Here is a 22,241-nt window from a genome sequence, read left to right as displayed (position 1 = left end):
GCTGTGCTATGACTATCTATAGGATAACGTGGGTAGGCCTTTAAGCTTTTTTTTTTCTGTGTTCCTAACTCTTACATGCTGCATTGTCCCTGAACCTTCTCATATTTATTAAAATAAAAAACACTCAATTGTTCCTTTTTCCGCATTCCTCCTTAGCGGAATTGATGAGAATAAATAATAGCAACTGTACCTTGGGTATGCTACCTGTTTTTACAGCTAGTTTGATTTACTACTTGAGTCACTTGGAAGTGTCTATCTTTGCTCCATTGCTCTTTGTAGCTGCAGAAGACCTTGCTTATTGAGAGGTTTGAAGCATATTCTCCTCACTCTGATTATTTCACTTCCCTTAAAGCTCCTGCTGAGAGGACCCCTGAATTGCCTGAATTCCTCAAAAGATGAGCCAGTAGTTAAAACCACATGGTCACCTGACCCAGCTCAGTTAGTCTGCACTAGCACCACCACGGGTGGAGCTGAGCTGGTGATAGCAATGGTAGAAGCCATTGTATATCCTAAGCAGTGAAAGGTCTACTTTTTAAGTCAGGCCACCAGATAGTTTCTATCACCTCTCTGACACTGAGGTCCACGTGTTGCCTTTTGCCACCAAGTGTCAGTGCTCAACAGGATGCCATTGACGTGGAGTCATAAATGACCAATCCAAATCTTTGACAGACTCTGATCAGTTTAATAAGACATTATATAACGATGGGTTATATACGCATTGCCCAAATATGTAAAAACAAACCCATCAGAGGAAGGCAAGATCTGCATAAGATAGGGATGCATGCTGTGTTGGTGGACCACTGCCCCTCAGTCAGTAGTATCTGTGCCTCATCCAGTGGCAGGCTGCTACATAGCATGATGCCATCCCTTGCTGTGTGTGTAGCTGTGAAAAATGTTTTTTACACAGTAGCTTTTCAGAACCTGCACAGCGCCATTGAGCCTGCTGTCCGTGATGGGACATGGAGGGCATGGAACACACCAAGGGCAGCTTTCTTTAATATGTACACTTTAGGGGTTGAGGTGTGAATGCTACTAGAGCTGAAGAGAGAATCTGCTGCAGCTTCTCTGCCAAGTGCACAAGGCCCATTTGTTTCCAGGGCTCTTCTACCAGATACGTGTTTGCTGGAGTTCATGGAGCCCTGTCCCCAATTAATGAGGTATTAACTAGTGTTTAGTTTGTCTCCTCTTTTTCCTAATGACTGTTTAGGTAAGATGGTAACAAGACTCTTACTCAATGCGGTATTGTTTAAGTGAGAATGAAATCAAAGCCAGAGGCAGCTTTCCCAAAGCCACTGAAATGTGGCACAAGATACGGTTACTGGCAACAATCCTATCCAGAACTCCCTCTCAGCTGCACCCTTGTTTGTAGATACAAGAGAATGAAATGGAGAGAGGGGCCTTGATGACTGATTGAAGTGGGAGGGTTGGAGCTCTGGTATCTCAGCCGTGGTCCTGTCTGTCTACCCTTTTCCCCCTGAGAGAGCTGCTGGCCTCTTCTCCCTCTCCTGCCTCTTGGGAGAGACCTTAGGCAGCAGAGGACAGCTTCCTTCCCTGTCAGGGAGAAACCCCAGGCAGGGACTCCTATGCCTGTAGTAGAAGTGAGTTTAGCAAATGGAAACTGGTTTCATATGTTGACATTTTTTCTCTCCACAGTGTGATGTGGTTAACAGCTGATTAGGTCATGGGTGTTTGGGGAGTAGTCTTATAACTTACCAACAAAAACATGATCTGGGGGGGGACAGGGGGACGTAATCAGCTTAATCACTTACTCTTCTCCCCTTTCCTTTGTCTGTTGGAACATATAAGCTCTTTGCAAACAGAAAAGGCAGTTCCTGTCCCCAATTAAGTGTCCTGTGTGCAATACTGAAAACGTATAGCAATAAACAAAACGCCTATCAATGCTAACGAAAGTTGAGTGGACCCTACAGGGAGAGGAGTTAACCCCCAGCCATACAAAAAGACAGCAGATGTAAGTGAAGCAGCTCTGTGTCAGTGTCTCCGCGTAGAGGCGACAGCCTGCAGCTGGCTTTTCCCTGTCAGTTTTCATTTCCTGTCATGGCTTCTTTGTTTTCTTGTGCAGATCCCAGCCATGAGGGCACAGCTGAGGGAATGGAGAACATGGCGGACGCCGTCACGCATGCCCGATTTGTGGGCACGGATCCGGCCAGCGATGAGGTTGTCCTGATGAAAATCCTGCAGGTAAGTGGAGAGAGGTGGCAATTACCATAATGGCTGCTGCCTGGCACTGAGTGGATCCAGTTACATGGAGATGCGGGGGGAGGGAGCAGTGTTTTGACTCTGCAGGAGCTTAGTGACAGACTTTATTTTTAAACAGATGGCTCATGTACCTATGGTAAAAGCTTTTCCAAATGAAAATAATTAAAAGCTTAAATGAATTGATTTTAAATAGAGTTCTTGATGTGCTATAGCCTTGATCCTAGCCTGTGTGTGTTCCTCTCCAGTGGTGGGGAAAGCAGGGATGGGGAACCCAGGAGCTTCTTTGGTGGTAGCCGAGGGCTGTAGGGGAGGAGTGAAAGGAGTTATTCTGAGACAAGCCTAGAGTTGTATATCGCTTGGATCTGCATTTGGGCTAAGGAATCTCAGCAAACCCAAGTGTTGGGCCTATGAGCAGAGCCATCACTCTTGCTCTCCAGCTTTCCAGCTTTCCTGCCTTGAGCACAACAGTCACTTTGAAGTGACTTCTGGAAACCCTCCTCCTTTCACTCATGGCAGTGATTCCTGGGTTCCAAGCAGACCTTTCCTGAGTGCCTCAACCCTGTCTCAGTGTGCAGGTGAATGGCATTGGTGCTGCATTATGTTTAAACTTTGCTTTTTGCAGGTTTTGAGGACCCTGCTGCTCACTCCGGTGGGAGCCCATCTCACCAATGAGTCAGTGTGTGAGATCATGCAGTCCTGCTTCCGTATATGCTTTGAAATGAGACTCAGTGGTAGGTTTGTTTTTCATATTCCCATGGTGGTGACTCCTAATAAATGGTCTGGGCTCTCCAGACCTCTGCATCTAGGCCCAGTGCATGAAATCCATCGAGGGGAATGTGCTGAGTTTACAACGTCACAAGCTTCCTCAGTTTCATGGAAACAGTCAGGTTCACTGTCCAACTTTTTGCTCCATGGCTCCTCTTGTTTTTTTTCCCCAGCTCCGTGGCGCCACCTTGTGAGTATGTGCCCATTTTGCAGCAAGGCAGAGTTGGAGCTGGTTTTAATAAATTTGCCATAATCCTCTGTAAACAAGGCTCGGAGGGGAGTCTGCTTGGAGAAGCCTCTTGATAATATCACAGTGAGTAATGACACCTGTGTTATTTGTTTTTGTCTTCGCAGAGTTATTGAGAAAATCTGCAGAGCACACTCTGGTCGACATGGTACAGCTGCTCTTCACAAGGTAAACCTGCTTGTGTTTGCCTCAGCATTGCTGAGATGGCCCTCTATGGACAGGAAGATTCCACACTTCCACTTAGGGGCCCACAGAAAATCCGTTTGATCAGACCATGGTTTCAGGGTGATGGGGAAGGGAGGATTTGGTCCTTCTCTCTTGGGCTGTCTCACCAAGACTGGAGGGGGGGTTACACCAAGTTGTATGGTTTAAGGAGCCCTTCAGGAACAGACAGACAACCAAACAAGAACTTTTGGTTAAGAAAAGGTTCTTTGGCCAGATAATGCAAATTCCACTCAAAAACCCAGAATCCATTTCAGTGCTTTAAAAATGTATAGTTCTCTTTAAAAATGTAATAGAAAGACCGTGTTAAATAGACGTATGCTTAATTCCAGCAGAGTTTCACCTCGGATGCTGAAAGGAATTTAAACTGCTTCAGGATCACTTGGGGCAGCTTGTCATTTGGATGAATCTTGTGCCCTGACCAACACCACCAAAGTGTTGAACTAGGGTTCCCTCTCCTTCTGAAACTCAGTACTTAATTCATTTTTGTAAGCAATGCCTAAACTCCTAAAGCCTTTCTCTGGATATTATACAAATATAGAGATCTGGTCAAAAGGAAGCAATGCAGTAAATTTGTTCCGAGAAATGCTGACTGGGGAATGCAGTGCCTCTGCTCTTTTTTTCAACCCTCTCAGTTCCCCCAAGCACATCCCTCCATCTTCCACATTCCCAGCCGCTTCAACTGGCTCTGCTAGCCCCATCTCTGTTCCACATCTGAGGTGAAAGAAAAACTTAAGAGTTTAATGGGCTCAGATCAGTAGCACTGGATAATTTCCATCCCAGAATACTGGAAAAACTAACACATGAAATTGCTAATCCAGTAGCAAGGATTTTTAATAAATGTATCTATTCAAAGGTAATGCGGTATGACTGGACAGTTGCTAATGTCATAAGTATATTTAAGAGAGAGAGAGAAAATGTGATCTGGGCAATTGGATTTGTTAGTTGAACATCAGTAGCACTCCAGGCTTTAGAACAAATTATGAAGGAAAAAATAATTAAATTCATGTAGGCAAATGATAAAGGTGAGGAAAAGCAACGTGGGTTCACCAAACATAGATCATTGCAGGCTAACCTTATTTCTGTCTTTGAGAAAATAGCAGATTTTTTTTATATAAGGGCAGTGGAGTAGATCTAATATACTTGGACTTCAGTAAAGCATTTGATGTGGTACCATGTGGGAAATTATTAGTTAAATTAGAGAAGATGGGGACCAGTACAAGAATTGTGAGGTAGATAAGGAACTGGCTAAAGGGGAGAAAGGCAACAAGTTATGCAGAAAGGTGAATTACCTGACTGGAGGGAAGTTACTAGTGGAGTATCAGAGGGGTAGCCGTGTTAGTCTGGATCTGACATGCATCCGATGAAGTGGGTATTCACCCACGAAAGCTCATGCTCCAATACGTCTGTTAGTCTATAACGTACCACAGACTCTTTGCTGCTGTTACTAGTAGAGTTCCTCAAAGATCAGTCTTGGGACCAACTTTTATTCAGTGTTTTTATTGATGATCCTGGCACAGAAAGTATAAGTCTGTATCATGAGCATATTTCATTAGTAAAGTTGGAAGGCATTATTGATGATCAATAAGATCTGGGACTGGAATATTATACAGGAAGATCTGGATGACCTTGAGGCCTGGAGAGACAGAAATGGGATGAAATTCAATAGTACAAAAGTGAAAAGTCATGCATTTAGGGTCTAGTAATAAGTATTTCTGCTACAAGCTGGGGGCTCATCAGTTGGAAGCAACAGAGGAGGAGAGAGACCTGGGTGTGTGGGTTGATCACAGGATGAGTATGAGCCACCAATATGATGTGACTGAAAAAAGCATGTGTGATCTTAGGATGTATCAGGCAAGGCATTTCCACTAGAGACAAGAGAAGTATTAATGCCATTGTACAAGGCACCTGTAAGACCTCATGTGGAATACTGTGTACAATTCTGGTCACTCATGTTCAAGAAAGATTAATTCAAACTGGAACAGGTGCAGAGGAGATACTAGGATGATCAGGAGAATGGAAGGTCTGTCTTATGAGAGGAGACTTGAAGATCTTTGCTTGTTTAGGTTAGAAAATGGAGGCTGAGGGGATATGATTGCTTTCTATAAATACATCGGGGGTAAATATCAGGGAGATGGAGAGCTATTTAAGCTAAAGGACAATGTTGGCACAAAAACAAATGGGCATAAACAGACCATAAACAAATAAATAAAGGCTAGAAATTCAAAGGTTTCTAACCATCAGGAGGAGGAGTTTTTGGAACAGCCTCCCACTAGGAGTTGAGGGCAAAAATTTAATTCATTTTAAGAGAGACAAATTTGAGTGTGATTGTTTGACAGGGTTGCTTGTGATTGTGGGGGTCAGGGCTCAGCAGCCCTTGGGCTCAATTCCAGTTTGTCTTACATTTCTAAAAGCTCATGCTTCGAGGTTTCAGCTGGCCACCTGCAGGTGTCAGGAAGGGATTCCTTTTGACCACACCCTCCATGTATTCTGGATTTTTAAAATCTCCTGTCTCTGAAGTCACAGGGATGGCCATGGCTGGAAATGGGATATTGGGGGGAGAGGGGCTGGGAGGTAGACTGAGTATTCTCTTTCTTGTATGCTTGGCTGGCTGGTTCTTGCTCACATGCTAAAGGTCTAACTCGGGGGATCAGGAAGGAATTTTCCCCCAGGTCAGATTGGCAGTGACCTGGCAGGGGGGAGGGTTTGCCTTCATCTGCAGTGTGTGGTGTGGTCACTTGCCAGGATTCTCTGAGTATATCTCACTTAATCATTTCCCAGCCATCGTGGGTGCTTTGGGTATTGGTGTACTTTGGCCCTGCCTAATCTCCGCTTCTGGCACATAATAGTTTTGCCTGCTGTGGGCTGTAATACTTCGGTCTAATTCTGGTTGTTGGGTTGGTGTTTGTGGTGTATGATATATTGAATGGTCTTTTGGTCCCTTCTGCCTTGAAATATGACTCTGATTCTGACCACATAGATAACTGGATGAATGCAAACACCCCGTGGTCTATAGGTCTTTGTGGCTAGGTTCAGAAGCAAGTGTATGATAAAGGAGCAACGATCAATGTATTGTTTTCACTTATTTGGCAGCTTGGCAGAGTTCTTATTCACAAATCCATATGCAGCTTCCTCTTTCCTTCCCCCTCCCAATTTAACTTGAAAATATCACCACCATGGCTAGTTCCTAAGAGCAGCTGAACTTGTATATATCTGTGGCAGTCACTGGGGCACGAGTAGGGTGAGAACTGCCTCTGGATGGTGGGCTTGCTCTGTTTGCCTTTCCTTTGGAATATTACTTTGTCTGTTCGTCCTTGGGCAAAGTTGGGGCATGGGCTTGCTGTCTCCCCAGCATGTGGAGGCCAGAAGTGTAAGGAAGCCAGATGAGAGGAGGCAAGGTGTGTGGGTGGTAAAGACGTAAATGCTGTTTATTGCAGAGACCATTTGGGAGGACAGGTTTAAGCTGCCCATCTCTGCCAAGCTCTGACCTTCCCATCTACTCTACAACCAATGAGAGGGCTGCTTAATGTGAGGCTTTCAGGCTGAGGACTGGAGAAAATAGTGCTGGATTTCTGATTATATACTGTGCAATGTGGAGGATAACAGGGCTTCTAGATGGTCCCGTGGGATAAGTTCCAAGTAATAATTACTCTAAATCTGACTCTGCTGCTTCTGAGAGAAGAGAAACTGATTCACAGTTCACTGGTGCTAGAATATTGGGAGCTCTTGATCTCCTGCTGCCATTTTCAGCAATGTGCTACTTGGACTTGCTCTGGACAAGTTTAATTTGCAGTGCTGAAACCAGCAGCTGGAATTTGCTACATAAGTGCTCCTGAAGCAATTAACATCAGCATAGCTGTACCACTGTTAGCAGCAGTGGGGTGCTTTCTATGAATGTTCCGTAGTGTGGAGAAGGCTTTTCCTATAGCATCCTCTACAGCAGAAAGAAAGTGGGAGAGGGCCACTTCCTGGAGAACATCTTGGGTCCAAGGTGGTCCTCCATCCTTAGTGTTGACAGCCAGATCTGAAGAGAGTGTTCTCTTCCTGCACCAGTGCCCGGGAGGCTGTGTGCATTCCTGCATGTTCTTTGTCTTTCAGATTGCCTCACTTTAAGGAAGAACCTAAAAGCTATGTGGGGGCTAACATGAAGAAGGTAAGAGCCAGTACACTCCCTGCTGTCTCCTCTGCCTCCTCTTGCTTGCTCACATCTCTCTTCTTTGCATTCACATCTATGGTTATGTTATTCCTGGAAATCTCTAGCTCAGTGAAGAAAGCACACTAAATAACATAGGGCTGAATTCACCACTGGTGTAAATGGGCACAGCTTTTTTGAACTCTGTGGAGTTATGTTCACTTTTATTCCAGCAATGAATTTTGCCTATGAATTATTGCCTGGGCAAGTCAGGCAGAGCTGTGGCGGTAGCCAACAGCTGCTCCTCATCTAGAACCCCTGCAGGCCCTGGGATCTGGAGGTGATGCCTTCCAAATGTTTTAACCCTTTCTGACATCTCTTCGGCTTCTTTTTCATCCTTCCCTTTCACAACATTTGTCTGTATTGCTTACCAGTGCACCTTGTTCCTGCTCCCCGACCTAAAAAGGAAGCCTTCCTGAGGGTAGGTGAGGCACTGTGAAAACTTCGTAAAAATTCCCTAGTGTTGACAAGGTTTTTGGAGGCTATTCTCATGAAGAGGTAGGAAACTAGGAGAGGGATGCTCCATGGTGGAAATCTGAGCTCAGAAGAGGGCTTCTGTCTTTGGAAGAGGATGTTCCTTCTCCCCTCCACACCCTCTTGGAGGAGAAAGGGGACTGTAGGGCTCTGGGTTGTTGCCTAGCACCATCTTGTATGTGCAGCTGCCTTGCCAATGAGTGTTAAGCATCTGGATGCAGTAGGGTACATACCACAAATGTGATCTCACATGTTTAAGAATGTTATACGTCTTTTCTTTCCTTCTGGATCCCTGACATTTTAGAACCACTCTTCTTAGACTGGTGCTCTACATAGAGGTGTCCTGGAAAATCTGCTGTCAGTGTGTGCTTATGATAAGGATCTGAACCAGCAGAGGCTCTGGTACTTCCATGGCAGCATTTGGTGACACACTATTGTTGCATGTTTCCTTCTTTGATGGAAGGAAGCAACAGATTTTGTGCTGAGCATAAGATTGGACAGTGAGAACAGGGTAGGAACTGGTCTATGTAAAATACTCTAAGTGCCAGAATTCCTAATGCCCATATACACAAGCTGTAGTATTCTGTAAGTAAATCCTCCCTCAAGCTATCCAGTGATCAGGTGATGGCTGCTTCCAGCTCATGAAGGCAATGCTCTAAGTCCAATCTCTGAAACATTGTCACCTTGTCCTGTCTGTTTACTGCATGCTACAATTCTCCCCCATAGTCTTGCGCTCTGCCAGGTTATTCTTTCTCTTTGGGTTTATTTTGCTTTGTTTAAACCATGCATTTGCCTGTCTTTCACAGATCTCTCCATGTCTCCTCAACAAACTGGAACTAAGTAGTGGGGAACAACCCAAAGCCCTGAACCAGTTAGAGAGGGTACTGCTCTTTAAGAACCTGAAGGTCTCTCTCTCCCTTCCTCCCTCCATCTCTCCTTCCTTCCCTTCCTCCTGCAAACACCACCTGGGATAGAGTTATGTTGTGTGTAGCAAATCTCCCTGTACCCTTTTGACACAGCATGGCTTTTGGGGAGAATGCATGCAGTGATTGCTTTCCAGTGTTGTGGATCTGCCTGGGGCAGGACCAGAAAGGAGAGAGTCTTGTTCTCACTGGATCATTAAATGTCTTGGTGAGTGGGAATTGGGACACTGTTGAGGAGTCTTCTGAAGGAAAGAAGTGGGAGGGTATGAGCAAGGGATGAATCATCCCAGTGGCCAGGGGGAAAACAGAGAAGGAGCCTGTTGCCCACAGCCTAAGTAACTCCTCAAAGACCAAGTCTTGCATGTCATTCTTGGGTGATGGCTGCAGAAGCATGATGGAGGAGTCACTTGACAAGGACACAGTCAGACATCTCTGGTTTGCAGACTCAGACTGTAAGCACCTTTACATGGCACAGTGATGGGGAGTTCATCTGCCTCCTAGACATTCAAATGGGGCTGTGATGTATTGGCCAAGTCTCTTTTTGGTTCTGGCTTCACTGACTTTTTGGAATAGTGTTTGAGAGCCATATTTAATCTGTTCTAACATGGCCTTAGCTAAACCATTCCACCCAATGGGTGTGAATGGGGCCAAACAGGATTAAAAACATCTTGGGAAACTATACTTTCCACTAGAACAGTATTTTTAAAAAGTGTTTTAGATCCACAGTTTGCCCCTGTCCATATTGGCACTACACAGTATTAGAAACCGGCTTAGCTGGAGCCATTTTTTGGCTTCCAAATTGAGTTCATAGACCAGTGTAGATTGAGCTTCTTTCACTGTCTCTATCTTCTTTTGCTCCTGGTAGAGCAAAAATGAAAGTGCATAGGGGTCTTCTGACTACAGAGACAGATGAGGCCATGCTGGACAGTTTGGAAAGACTATGGCTGGAGCTACTTCCACAAATGGGGTACTTATGCTGAGTTGCACAAGAATTAAACTTAAGTGAATCCCCTTTCTTGCTGATAGATGGTATTGTAGTTAACTGCCTGCTCTGAAGAAGAGAGAATGGGGACTGGTGTTTCTGGGTTTTTTCAGAGATAGAGTAACGGGGAAAGGACCTGTCGTTAAATGTGTAAAATGATGTTTCCCGAGGGTGTGGAGGTGTGTGAGATGACTGATCCCATCAATGTCTTTCCTGGGGCAGGACTCAGATCAGGGGCTGCATTCTCTCTGCATGCTATTGTCTTGAACGTCATTCGGTACGCTGACCAGTTCCATGCTGTATCTAGAATGAGCTCATGTGCTAGTCTCCTTGCTTTAGTTACTAATCATTGGCCCCTGCCCTTTTCTCTTGAGGCTTACAATATCTTGTGGAAAACCAAACGTGTGCAGGTAAGGTGGCTTGTTGAATAATGGACTCTCCCAGACCTCTTAGAGAAAGCTGTAATAGTACACGCCCACTTTTCTAACTCTCATCTGGGATCTTACTGTCAAAGCCTGGCAGTTCAAAGGGGAAAAGAGCAGGAGCCTCATGGCTCTGCTAGTTGCACTTCCTCTCCTTAGGCAAAGGAAACTCAATCAAACATTGATTTTTCTACTATGAGGCAATTTCCCCTAATTATCCCAGACTGTAAGCTGATGAGGGTTGTGGCCATGGAGATAAAGTAGGAGGAGAGAGCAAGTTAGCAGGATGGAGAGACTTCCTGGTTATAACTGGAGTTTGAAGGAACCCAAATGTAGAGGATTCTGTATAATTGGGACATTCTTGTAGCTATCGTACTGATTGCACTGGATGTATCCAAAACGGCCGAAGCTTGACTTGCAAATGGGAAAAAAAGGATTGTTCCCTTTTTTCTTTCAAATTCCACATTTTGTTTGTTTTTACTCTAGAAATTCCGTTATGGGCTATTCTGAAGGACACTGGTTGACTGGAGAACTTCTAACGTTATAACATCACAAGATGCTGAAAGTTAGAGAGGGAAAGAAATTTTTAATTTCTGTTTAAAACACAGCACTTTAAAATTCTATTCAACTTCAATACCTAATAAACACTGGGCGGAAAGGAAATTTTGAGGTTTCAACACGCCTGCCCATTATTTAAGGTGCCAGATGGAATAATACATATGCTTTTGAATACTCTTCCTTCACCCTCTTCCTCACTCCCACCCAAAAAAAGTTCAAAATGATCTAGCAAAATTAAGACAGACAATGCTTTTATGTTGTTGTTTCCAATGTAAAAACAAGCATGAGTGAAGGGAACCTCTTGTGGGAGGAGGAGAAGCTGTGGACAGCCTTTCAGGTCATGTTTATATTATCATAATAAAGCAAGAGGACATAAAAGCTATTAAATTGTTTGCGAGACACCTTTTAAATTAAGTACAATACAAAAAGAACAACAAAAAGGATCTTACTTTTCATCTTTGACTGTCTGTCAGAACCTCCCAAACATAGAATTTCATACTGTAACATCTTCTTCAAACATGTACCCAGTAAGTATAAATCTCATTAATTCAGTGTTGATTAAGCAGCAGTCGTTTGCTATCCAGTTCCCTGAGAGATGTCCTAATAAAACTATTTTCCTAATGAAGCAGAATATGGAATTCTGGACAGTAGAGACGAAAAAGCCCTACTGAGTAAATCTTAACTGTCCCCTAAATGTAAAACCAAAGATTTTAAATAGGCCTTGGCTTATATGTTTGTATTTTATAATATTTGAACGAATGTTAAAATTAAATCATAAAGAAATGTCATTGAGTCTCTTGTGTTCCTGGCCCAGAGGTTACATGTCTGCTCATGGCGTTGAATTTGAGCCTCTGGCAAGTGTTGCGAATTGGCAGTGTGTGTGTTTGTATGTGTGTGGGGGGGAAGATATAGAATTTAAAGCAAACTTCTGCTTACAGAGCTAGATCAATCAAACTAGCATCTTAAATATTTTAAAGTTAACCATGTTAAAATGGTGTTTGTAAAGTTCCCTGTTTCTTAAAATCCTGATTAAGGGAGAAGAGGTGAAACCAGCATGGCTAGTTTTCAATAAGAGATCTTGTTTCTGTGTTCCACTGGCTTGGCTTGACTTTGTTTTCACTCTTTACCAATCAGTTAATGAATGGTTAATTACTTAGGCAAGTCATGGAAACAGGCACAAGGTTTAGTAACTAGAAGCAAAATCTGATATCTTACAGTTGCTTTGAAATAAACCTTTCTGGGTTTAATGGTTAATGCTTCCCTTTTTCTCTTTCATGCTTACACCTCTTGGCATGCAATTGGCCATATAAAAATCTCTAAAAATCTTTCAAATGTGGTCCAAAAATGAGGAAATTAAGCTTATTTATTTCTAATAAAATAATCAAATAACAATACACTGATCAGATTTGATAGCTGTCTTCAAACCTCTACAAGCATTAAGGGCACAGAACCAGGAAGTGACCTTATAATTGAGAAAATTGGGACTTTTAAAGGATTTCTGGGAAAATTTAAAAAAGGAAAATGCAACTGGTAGAGATGAAATATGAAGGAGGAGAACTGGCAAAAGTCTAAGATCTACCTATGTTCTAGAAGTCAGGGCATTAAGCAGGAAATTCTCATGCAGGCGCCTATGCTGTCAATACAGCGGCACGGTGGGATGAGGGGCATGACTAGAATACCAGAATAGAAGGATATTGTCTATATAGGAAAGATCAGCAGCTGGTGTAATGATGTGGATCAAAGCTATGTATGTAAGCACTGGAGCACAAATAAATACTAGTGAAATCCTATGGTTAAAATAAAGGATTAACAAGCGTGGAGGATAATGAATAATAGCTTGTATCCCTCTGAACTGGGAAGCAGGGGAGATGAGACATCAAACAGAATGTCTACATGGAAAAAATGTTATCAGTTAGCTTTTTAAGTGATGGAGATCTGTTACATTTCACATTGTATATGTTTTCTATCATGTATGGAATAGTTACAACCTAAGGAAGGGTAGTTTCTTACTGAAAAACTGGAGGAAATAGTAAGGGACAGTGCAGTCCCAAAACTGTTGTTAATTAACTAGCTCAAAGGAAACTGTAATATCTCTAAAACTTGGGGATTAGCAGTCAAACAAATAGAATTTGTGGTGCAAGGAAGAGTTACACAAATGGGTTGCCACATTGGGACATAACATTTTCATAAGCTTTGTTGAAATAAGAGAAATTATAGGCCATGTAAACGGGTTACACAGTCTTAGATAGAAAAAAGAGGGTAGAGAGAGATGGTCTTCCAGTATTGTTTTTTCCAAAATGCTAACTGCTATACAAAGATTCAAACAATGGCTGAAAGGATGGGTGGTGAAATAAAGAAGCCCCTGAAACAATGGATAGCAAATGGAAAAATGAGAAGAGTGGAAAAAATATACCTTAGATGCTATGAAAGAGTTTAAACCTAAAATAAGGGAACAATTACATTAGATAAGATTAGATCAGTGAGATGCAGTGGGGTGTCTATGCTGTAGAGAAATTAGTGCTTTTATCACAACAGACATTCAACTGCAAATGTGTTAGGCCACTAAGAGCAGGCTTTCATGACATTGGTAAAAATACTGGAAGCCATAATGTATACATCCAGTTCTTCTAAAACTTAATTGTGCTTAGAAGAGATCTAACCTTAACTCTCTTATAGGCATGGCAAATCTGTCTTCTGATAGAAGATCCTAATAATGATATGGTCATAATTAAGGGTTCATAGATTAAGGCCGGAAGGCTCCATTAAGACTATTAAGTCTGGCTTCAATTCATAGGCCATAGAATATAACAAAATGATTTCTCCATCAAGCTAAGAACTTCTGGCTGATCTTGAACAATTGAATGGGTGCTTTGGTGGCCGCAGAGAGGAGTTGTGGAGGTGAGGAGTCTGAGTGGCTTTGGAAGTGTTGATCAGGTGGTAAAGCATGCAAATAGAGTTGATCTGGCTATTTCTGTGCTTCAACTTGCAATCTCTTTGACTTAATGCTACAGAAGTTTGATCAGAAGTGCATTTTTGTGGGGGATAGTCCATCTGGATCTCAGTCAGATATTCAATATACTGCCACATTGTTAACTGAAAAATTGGATAAATACCAGCTAGATAAAGGACTGAAGCCTGGAATAGAAATTGGTTGACAGAGGGATAATAGTAAGGCTTGCAAGGAAAAAACATCAACTAAGGGAACTCCAGGGATCGGCACTGGGACCTGTTTAATACTTTTGCTGCCTAGTTGAAACTCTCTGCTCTCAACACCCAAATCTGAGTGGTTATGCCTGCACAGAAGAACTACCCTACTGTAAAGGGATCTGTAGAGGTTGGATCAGTTGGCTGTAGCAACAAAATTCAGTACTAACAAGCATTAAGTCCTAGACCCAGTGAGAGGAACTAAGTCTCTCTCTGGGGGACATCTGTCAGGAAAGTAGCCATTTCAAGAACTAGCTGTGGCCGTAGATTTACTAAATGTGAACATGTGGGCGTGTGTGATGTTGACATAGCAGGGTAATAGTGCAACACTGCAAATCCTAGTCTGGATGCCTCTGAGGTACTATGGTCTTAGTCTGCACAACTTAGGAAGAATACAAGTACTAGAAAAAGGTATTAAGGACAAAAACAATTCAAAGGTTAGATTAGATGTAGAAACAAAGGGGAGTAAAAGTTAAAATCTAGATTAAAGGGGGCATGGTTGCTGTCTGATACCATCAAGTTAATATTAACAAAGAAAAGGAATTAGTTTCCCAAGAGCTAAAGGAAAAATAAGATATTAAGGAAATTGACTTGATCATGAATGAAGCAGACAAAAGGGAAAAATTGAAGGCCCCATTTCTGCAGAGATTCAAGGTCTGGTAAGGTGTGACAGGGTATAAGTGTGACTGAGGAGAACTGCAAAAGATATGGAGTTGCACTGGATGACAGAATCTTAATTCCTAACTCTCTGTCATTTTTATGGAAGCTCCCTTAAAAGGTTTGAATTGATGCCTACTTAAATGTCTTTAGAGTTGCTAGGAGAGTATTACTTAAAACATTAGCAGGGATTTAACAGGCAAAAGTGAAAATGTTTTTGAGATGCATCTGGAGGGCAGTCTTAAAGAAGACTGCATTTTGGTGTAAAGCAGGGAGACATTGATGTGAAAAATAGGGTCTGGGAACTTGGATTGAAGGACACTAAGTGAATTGTCTCCCGAATCGGGGTCGGGATGCGGACTTTTGGAGTAGGGTGATGTGGGCTAGTTTGCATGACTTTGAGGTGCTTGGTTTGTGTGATATAGTGGAGTGCTACTGTCTGTTTTTGTGCCTTTGGGGCAGCCTTTCTGGGCTAGATTTTTGTGGTCTTTTGTGCTGCACAGTGTTGCTGTTTTGATGTTCTTGGTGTTCACTATTCACAGCTGAAAATGAGAGCAGGAGGAATGAGTGATTCATCTAAATGGAAAAAACAGAAGAGATCCCCAAGGCCCACTCGCCATGCAACCAAGGTCTCCCCAGGGACAGAGCAACCAGCCACCAATGGTACTGTTATGCCTAGTAACATCACAGGTAAGTGGAAACCTGTTTCCAAAGGATGGATATCATCCATCTTGTAGCCCTGTGCGGTACCTCTTCATTTTTTTTTCACTTTTTCCACTCAGTTTTTCTGTATTTAGTCTGTGTTAGTCTTCAAATATCCTAGCAGCACACATCCCGCAACGATCTAAGCCCAGAAAGAAGTGTATATGAGAGAGGGAATACTTACTGCTCTGTGTGCAACTCAACAGCATTTCTCTGTTTGTTGGTAATGCACCTTATAGAGAGAATAGTGGCGGTGGGGGGAAGCTGCAGGGACTGGAGCAAAGGGGGCAGGGGGAATCAGGGACTTGAGGAAGATTGGGAGATTAGGTGAAGGTGGGGGAAGCAGTGACATGATGGGAGGTGGGGGACATGCAGAGACCTGCAAGAGAATGCGAGGTGGGAAGTAGTGGTAGTGATGGAAGCAAAGACCCAAAGGAGAGAATTGGGCAGGTGGGTTTGGAAGCATGGACCTTGAGTGGAGATGGGGAGGGGAGAATGGAAATACACAGACCCAGGCATCAAGGCAGGGGAAGAGGAGAATGTGGTGGGGCACACACTTTCAAGGAAGGGGAAGAATGGAAGGTCAGGGGGAGAGAGCCCTTGGCATGAGAGTGGGGGGAGTTGCAGGAAGTCCTTGTAATGAAGGGCCAAGTGAGGGTGGCCCAAAGGGAACTTGTGAGGGGACTAGAGAAATGCAAGGAGCCCTTTTTTTGTCCTTACGCTCTGCCTTCAGAAACCACAAAGTGTGCTACTCTGTATTACTGTGATACAGAGAGAAGGGAGAATTTCTTTGCCCCGTGGCTGTGCTGTAGTAGACAGACTGCACAGTGTCAGTCTTTAACCTTTAATTTGGGTACATGGGTTCTTTTGGCTGTGGAGTAGAATCTGGTCTGATGTACTCTTTAAATTTTGACAGATTAGATGTAAACAATAGCAGTGAAAGGAAGCAGACAAGAAAGTTGCTATTATAGTTATGTAGAGTACACAGCTCTAAAGCATACTGCATGCACAAAAAGGCTATTTAGGGCAGGGGTTCTCAGGTTGGGGGTCTGGACCCCTCAGGGTCATGAGGTTATTACATTGGAGGTCGCAAGTTGTCAGCCTCCACCCCAACCCTGCTTTGCCTCCAGCATTTATAATGGTTTTAAATATATCTAAAAGTGTTTTTAATTTATAAGGGGGGTTACACTCAGAGACTTGCTATGTGAAAGGGGTCACCAATACAAAAGTTTGAGAACCACTGATTTAGGGTGTTTCCTCACAACAGTGCAAATATTGAAAAGTAAGGAAATCATAAAGTAGAGCAAATTACAGCCAGCATAATACAAACATCCAAATATTAGCCTACTCCTTACATCAACACATTAATACCTTCTCTAATGTTCAATTTCAGTTTAACAATCTGTCACCCTCAGTGCATACATGAAAAAAATGATTCCTTCTGAGGCACACATCCTTAACTCTGACACTCTTGTGCCATTATTTAACAATTATCTCTCAATTGCAACAAGGTTGTACACCAGGGAGGTGGGAAATGCAAAGTTGATGCCAGAGTCCTTTTATCTTATGTAGCAGAAGTTTGTGTATTTTTTATAGTTGGCTTTTGTCTTTCAAAAAAACCAGCTCAGCTGTACAACATATACTACTAAGCAAAACCCCATGTTTCATATGCGAATTTATAATGTGCAACTCTGGCTCGTTCATTTATTCTGTTAAAGTCACATTGCAGAGCATGTTAAGTACTTGCTTCACATTTTCAAGGTTTTCCCTTACAACCATGAAGGCTACAAACGTGGGGGGTTGTCTTAAATGAAAACTTGGATTCTGGAGCATCCACCTGACATGTAGAGATGATGAAAATGTTCTGTCTCTTCTCGTGATGATTTGGTTTCTTCTGAAACTCAATTTGATTGACGAATCACAGGAAAAACTCTTGCCTTTCTATTTTAAATCGTTTTCCTTTCAAAAGTTCCTACTCAGTTTTCTTGCCATGCCAACATACTTCATTGAAATCTGAGACACCTGCCAGATTTTATAGATTCTGTAGGGCAAGGTGAAAATGCATCCTTCTCTTATTTCAAGGCATGTTGTATTCTTGTGTCCTAAATTATTAGATATTGTTTCCCTGGATTTTTCATTTAATCTTGGTTCTCTATATATTCATGACAGTTGTTATTGATTAAGTTGAAGGGAAGCATGGATCTGTGTGGATCTGCATCCTCGTCATATGCTGAAATGAAGTTAAGAATAGAAAGCAAATAAATAGACTCAGGCTCCTACCCATCAAGTTCCCTTAATAGGTGCGAGCACCCCCTCTAAAAGCCTCCATATCTGTCTAGTTCATTTCTCCATTAATCTGCCATCCTTTCACATAGTTTCAGGGAGAGAGTTTAGAAATGGTCTCAAATTCTGTTCATGGAGAGATAAAAACAGCAGGAATAAAGAACAGAAGTCACCAGTTCCTGCAAAGTTTGCTCTCTAGTAGTGATAAAGGTGAGAAGAGTCCCTCCCGTCCCAGGATTATTTTCCATGCTGCACCAAGGAACAGTTTTAGGTAGTTCTTAACTGAAGAAGGAAGCTCATGTTGTACAGGCACTTCTCTAAATAGAAGCCCTATAAGGTCTAAACAGTTGAACAATGTTGATGTTATCTTCTCCAGTGTGGGAAGCACAACAACCACAAGTGGTTCCAGTCCACTACTTGTATGCCACATTTCAGACATGGTCAACCCAGGGGAATAAATTAGCTTCTGAGCAGTCGAATAATATATAATTTGTGTACAGTTTCTCTTGCATCTGCTTCAGCAGTAACGCTAGAATGAGGTAATGTAATTCCTGAGAACATTAATCAACCTTCTGTCCTGTAGTATACCCCCCTGCTATTCTAACCATAGACATTTGGAGCCGGAAGCAATACAAGGGTCTGTGTTGTTCAAAATAGATTCTAGGTGAGTCAGGTCAGTTTCTCATGTATGCAATTCTCTGGAATGTTTCCACTGAAAGTAGGGAAAGAATTAGGATCTGGGAAGCTTTGTTGGTTTTTTTGTGTGTAGCTCTTCAGAGTTGAGCAGACCATGGGGATGAAATAAATCAGGCAAATAATTGTTTACCGTGAGCATTTTTTCATACCTGGCCTGGATAGGTTGGGAGAAGGAGTGATTTGGACTAGTTTTGATAAGGTTGCAAACTTGCCGGATTAACATGTTGCTCAGAGGGTAGCTGGTGAGGAGTAAATAGAGTTGGGTTCAGTGATATAGGGCCCAGTTGTACAACTCTTACTCCTGGAGGGCACTCACTTGTGCTAGTAGCACCAGAGAAATCAAGGGGACTTCTCAGATTGAGTAAATTCTCTGGATGAGCAAGATTGTGCACTTGGATCCTTAAAGTCAAGAGGAATTGTTGCAGTATTCAAAAATGAAGAAAATGCAAACTTTGGTCTTGACAGGAGCATAAGAACTTGTCTATACAGTGCTGGCAAAATGCACTAGATGAGTGTGATTTTTAAAGCGCTCTAACATGTTTTGCTCTAACTGTCCCAGGCAGACCCTGCTGGTATGCACTAAGGCTTTGTCTACACTAGCATTTTTGTTGGCAAAATGTTTTATCAGTCAGGTGTGGCCAACATAAATTTCACCAACAAAAGTGCTGGTGTGGACAACGCTATGTCGGCAGGCTCCTGCCAACATAGCTACTGCAGCTCACTGGGAATGGTTTAATTATGTCGATGGGAGAGCTCTCAACATAGAGCGGCTACACGGAGACCTTACAGCAGCGCAGCTGCATTGGTACAGTGATCCTATATTGGCCTCAACTACAGAATACGGAAGGTCCCTTGCTGTCACTTCTAGACTTCCATCCTTTTTCTGGATGCGCCAACCAGTCCTCCCTTAAAGTCCTTCAGTGTCCAGCGATGCTTTGAAGGGGCAAGGAGACATTTTAATGTAATTAAAACCTTCTGATTGGAGCGCCTCTGGTCTTTCCCCTTGTAGCTGTGACATATGAAGTGTCTGTCTCTTCTGCTCTGCCTCCCTACAAGTTAATCTGTACCTCCAGTTCAGACAACTTGGGGTGCAGGGAAAGGACCATCTCCTGCAGGATCTCCAGTCTCTGATAGATATCCCTGCTGGCATCTGCTCTGCCCTGTTTCTGCTCCAGATTGTGTCAAGTACAACCACCTTGCCTGCCCTCTCCCATTTTAGCTAAATGTTTGCATTCTGTTTTAATATGGTCTTCATTTGTTCACGAGGTCTACTAGATTCTATCTACTATGTGATAACAGGGAGTTGCCAGTCTTTCTCCTTGTGATCTGTTTGACTTGCTGATACCTCATTTATCCGAGTCTTCTGCATTCTTATGTCATTTTGAGAGTTCATTTGTGGTGCAGCATGACCCAGGTTAAAGCAATTATTTGTTGCTGTTTTGATGTAATGATAAGGATGGTGGAGGGGCGGTGTAACAGTTTTAATAACCTGTTGCTGCTGTTTCTTCTCAGTAGATGGAGTTACTTTTATTGATGCTCCTTCTCCCATCTCATCTGGAAGTTCAGAAAACATCTCCTCTGCAGTCAGTCCTGCTACAGACAGTGGCTTAGAGCTGTCCTCCCAAACCACCTCCAAGGAAGATCTTACAGACTTGGAGCAGGTCAACTCTTTGGGACTTAGTGCAGCAATGCCTTCAATTGAGCCCAACGCTACTGAGCATCCACACAAGCATGAACCCCAGGTATGAGCATGATCCTGTGCAGAGCAGGCAACTGCAAACCCAGTAGATCTAGTGTCTGTATTTGTGCCCTCCTTTTGGTCAGTGTCACTAGTGCTACATAATTAGGAGCTTAGAAAGTGGTCAGGAAGAAATTTCCCTTAATAGCATAGAATTGCATCGTTTGGGTGCATTATGTGTTCATACTCTCCTCAAGACTATCCGGCATTGGCCACTTAAAGGGTAACTGTGTAGTCCAGTTTCTTTGTAGCTGTATCCTTTCCAGTGTTTCCATTACGCCAGCCTTAAAGGAGTAACTAATAAAGGCAGAGGTGGCTGAAGTCTGCTGTGGTTCCTTTTTGCTGTCTTCAGTAATAATTTTCCTGCCTCTATTTTTTAATTTGTAGAGGAGTTTTTGATGATTTCTTGGTGCATGTGCACTTGCATTTGGTCTTGCCTAGTCAGGGAGTATGACTAGATATAATGTGGTGCAATTAAAAAGAAAAGTGTACTAGTGTAGATCAAAAACTACTAGCAGGCCGAGTGGATTGATTAAAATTTAAATAATGCAAGTCATCAAGTGAGAAACCTTGGTTTAATTGATTGATTTTAATCATGTTTTGCATTTGTACATTTTAGTTATTTTCCTAAAGAAAGGTTCATTCTCATTAGCTGGTAACCTTTAAAATATGTTGATTTGCTACTAAAGATAACCTTTACACTAAATTGTTTGCTTCTTTTTGCTAACTAGGCTACACTGTATCTATATACATTTATTTAAGCAATTATGCCTTAATTTGCATTTATTCAGACTCTTAATTTCTCCTGTTTGATTGTTAGAAAATGGTGAATGATGCATTTCTTTACTAGAAGATCAAGTTTTTTACTTGTGGTTTGTGAAAATTCAAATTCAGTTAAATGCGCAAACAGCATTTTAATTTTTTTTAATTAAACAAAGCAACCTTAAAGGTACTGAATTCATAAGAAGAAAATTTTTTATGAAAAATTTTTTCAAAACATGTTTTGCATTTAGAATTAACTGATTTTTTTAAACAAAGGAAGTATTATCTGTAGTTAGTGAATTGAACTGACTTTTTGTTAACCATGTCCTTCATGATTGTAAAACTAGTAGATCTCACCTTCTCACACCTAGTTTTATTCATAGATTGGAAGAGGAAAACAAGCTTTCTTGCTTTTTGAACTCCCACTTGGTTTTTTAACTTTGAATTAACTAGTCATTGAAATGAACTAGTTGAATAAACTGAAATGAAAATATTTTCTCTGCACTTTCAGAAGAGGCAAGTGCCGTCAAATGTTGGTTTAGCATTTCAGCAAACTCTGGTTCCAGGCACTTAACTGGTGTCTTCAGTGGTTTTTTAAAGACTTGGCAACAAACACTTGCTGCTTAATATTATTTTTATATGTAATTTATATGATTTTAATATATATAAGAAGGTTCAAGGATTGTCTGTGTGTATCACTCTGAAGCCTAGAATGTCAGTAGAGCCAGTGTGATATGATGGAAACAGCTACAAGGATTGTTGATAGCCCTTTTTGTTCAGAATATCCCGAGGTTCAATCATCACTGGGATTTGTGGTGTATTACCTTCCAGCTTTTAATTTCTTAGCCATTTCTGGCGTTGTTACACCCATTATTTTATGAATTACACCCATGCAACAGTATGGGCTTTTAGCCACTGATAGATTCTAATGAATTTAGGCCGTAACATGGATTGTCAATTTCAAATGTAATTTTAAATAGGTTTAACTAAACCTGTGTTAAATTTAAAAATACAGGTTTTTTTTACTTTTTAAATCAGTTTTTATCTGTCCTGCTAGCAGTAAGATCAATTGGGCTGTGGCAGAATCTTCCAAGTGAAGCTGCTGAAGCCTATCATTGTGGACATTTCTAAAGCAGACTGAGACACACACTAGAGGGTGTTCCCACACTGGCTGTAGGGGATGGACTATAAGTGATG

The 22,241-nt window shown here is 42.1% G+C and overlaps 1 protein-coding gene across 12 annotated transcripts in view; it reads left to right on the top strand.

The window, feature by feature from the left end:
* The window catches only part of GBF1 (golgi brefeldin A resistant guanine nucleotide exchange factor 1), a 170,715-nt gene that overhangs the window by 111,115 nt on the left and 37,359 nt on the right, over window positions 1-22,241 (top strand). For 4 of the 12 annotated variants that reach the window (XM_050959900.1, XM_050959901.1, XM_050959902.1 and 1 more), the window contains 7 exons: window positions 2,081-2,199; window positions 2,840-2,948; window positions 3,337-3,397; window positions 7,550-7,604; window positions 8,924-9,022; window positions 15,406-15,553; window positions 20,057-20,286. In XM_050959900.1, the coding sequence (XP_050815857.1) occupies window positions 2,081-2,199; window positions 2,840-2,948; window positions 3,337-3,397; window positions 7,550-7,604; window positions 8,924-9,022; window positions 15,406-15,553; window positions 20,057-20,286 (821 nt within the window). Of the gene's footprint in view, window positions 1-2,080; window positions 2,200-2,839; window positions 2,949-3,336; window positions 3,398-7,549; window positions 7,605-8,923; window positions 9,023-11,005; window positions 11,530-15,405; window positions 15,554-20,056; window positions 20,287-22,241 lie in introns of those variants that run through there. The other 8 variants (XM_050959907.1, XM_050959896.1, XM_050959908.1 and 5 more) reach the window with 6 other exon arrangements.

Source organism: Gopherus flavomarginatus, chromosome 6 (assembly GCF_025201925.1).
Source record: "Gopherus flavomarginatus isolate rGopFla2 chromosome 6, rGopFla2.mat.asm, whole genome shotgun sequence".
Taxonomy (NCBI): Eukaryota; Metazoa; Chordata; order Testudines; family Testudinidae; genus Gopherus; species Gopherus flavomarginatus.
This window is presented reverse-complemented; position numbering and strand designations above follow the sequence as displayed.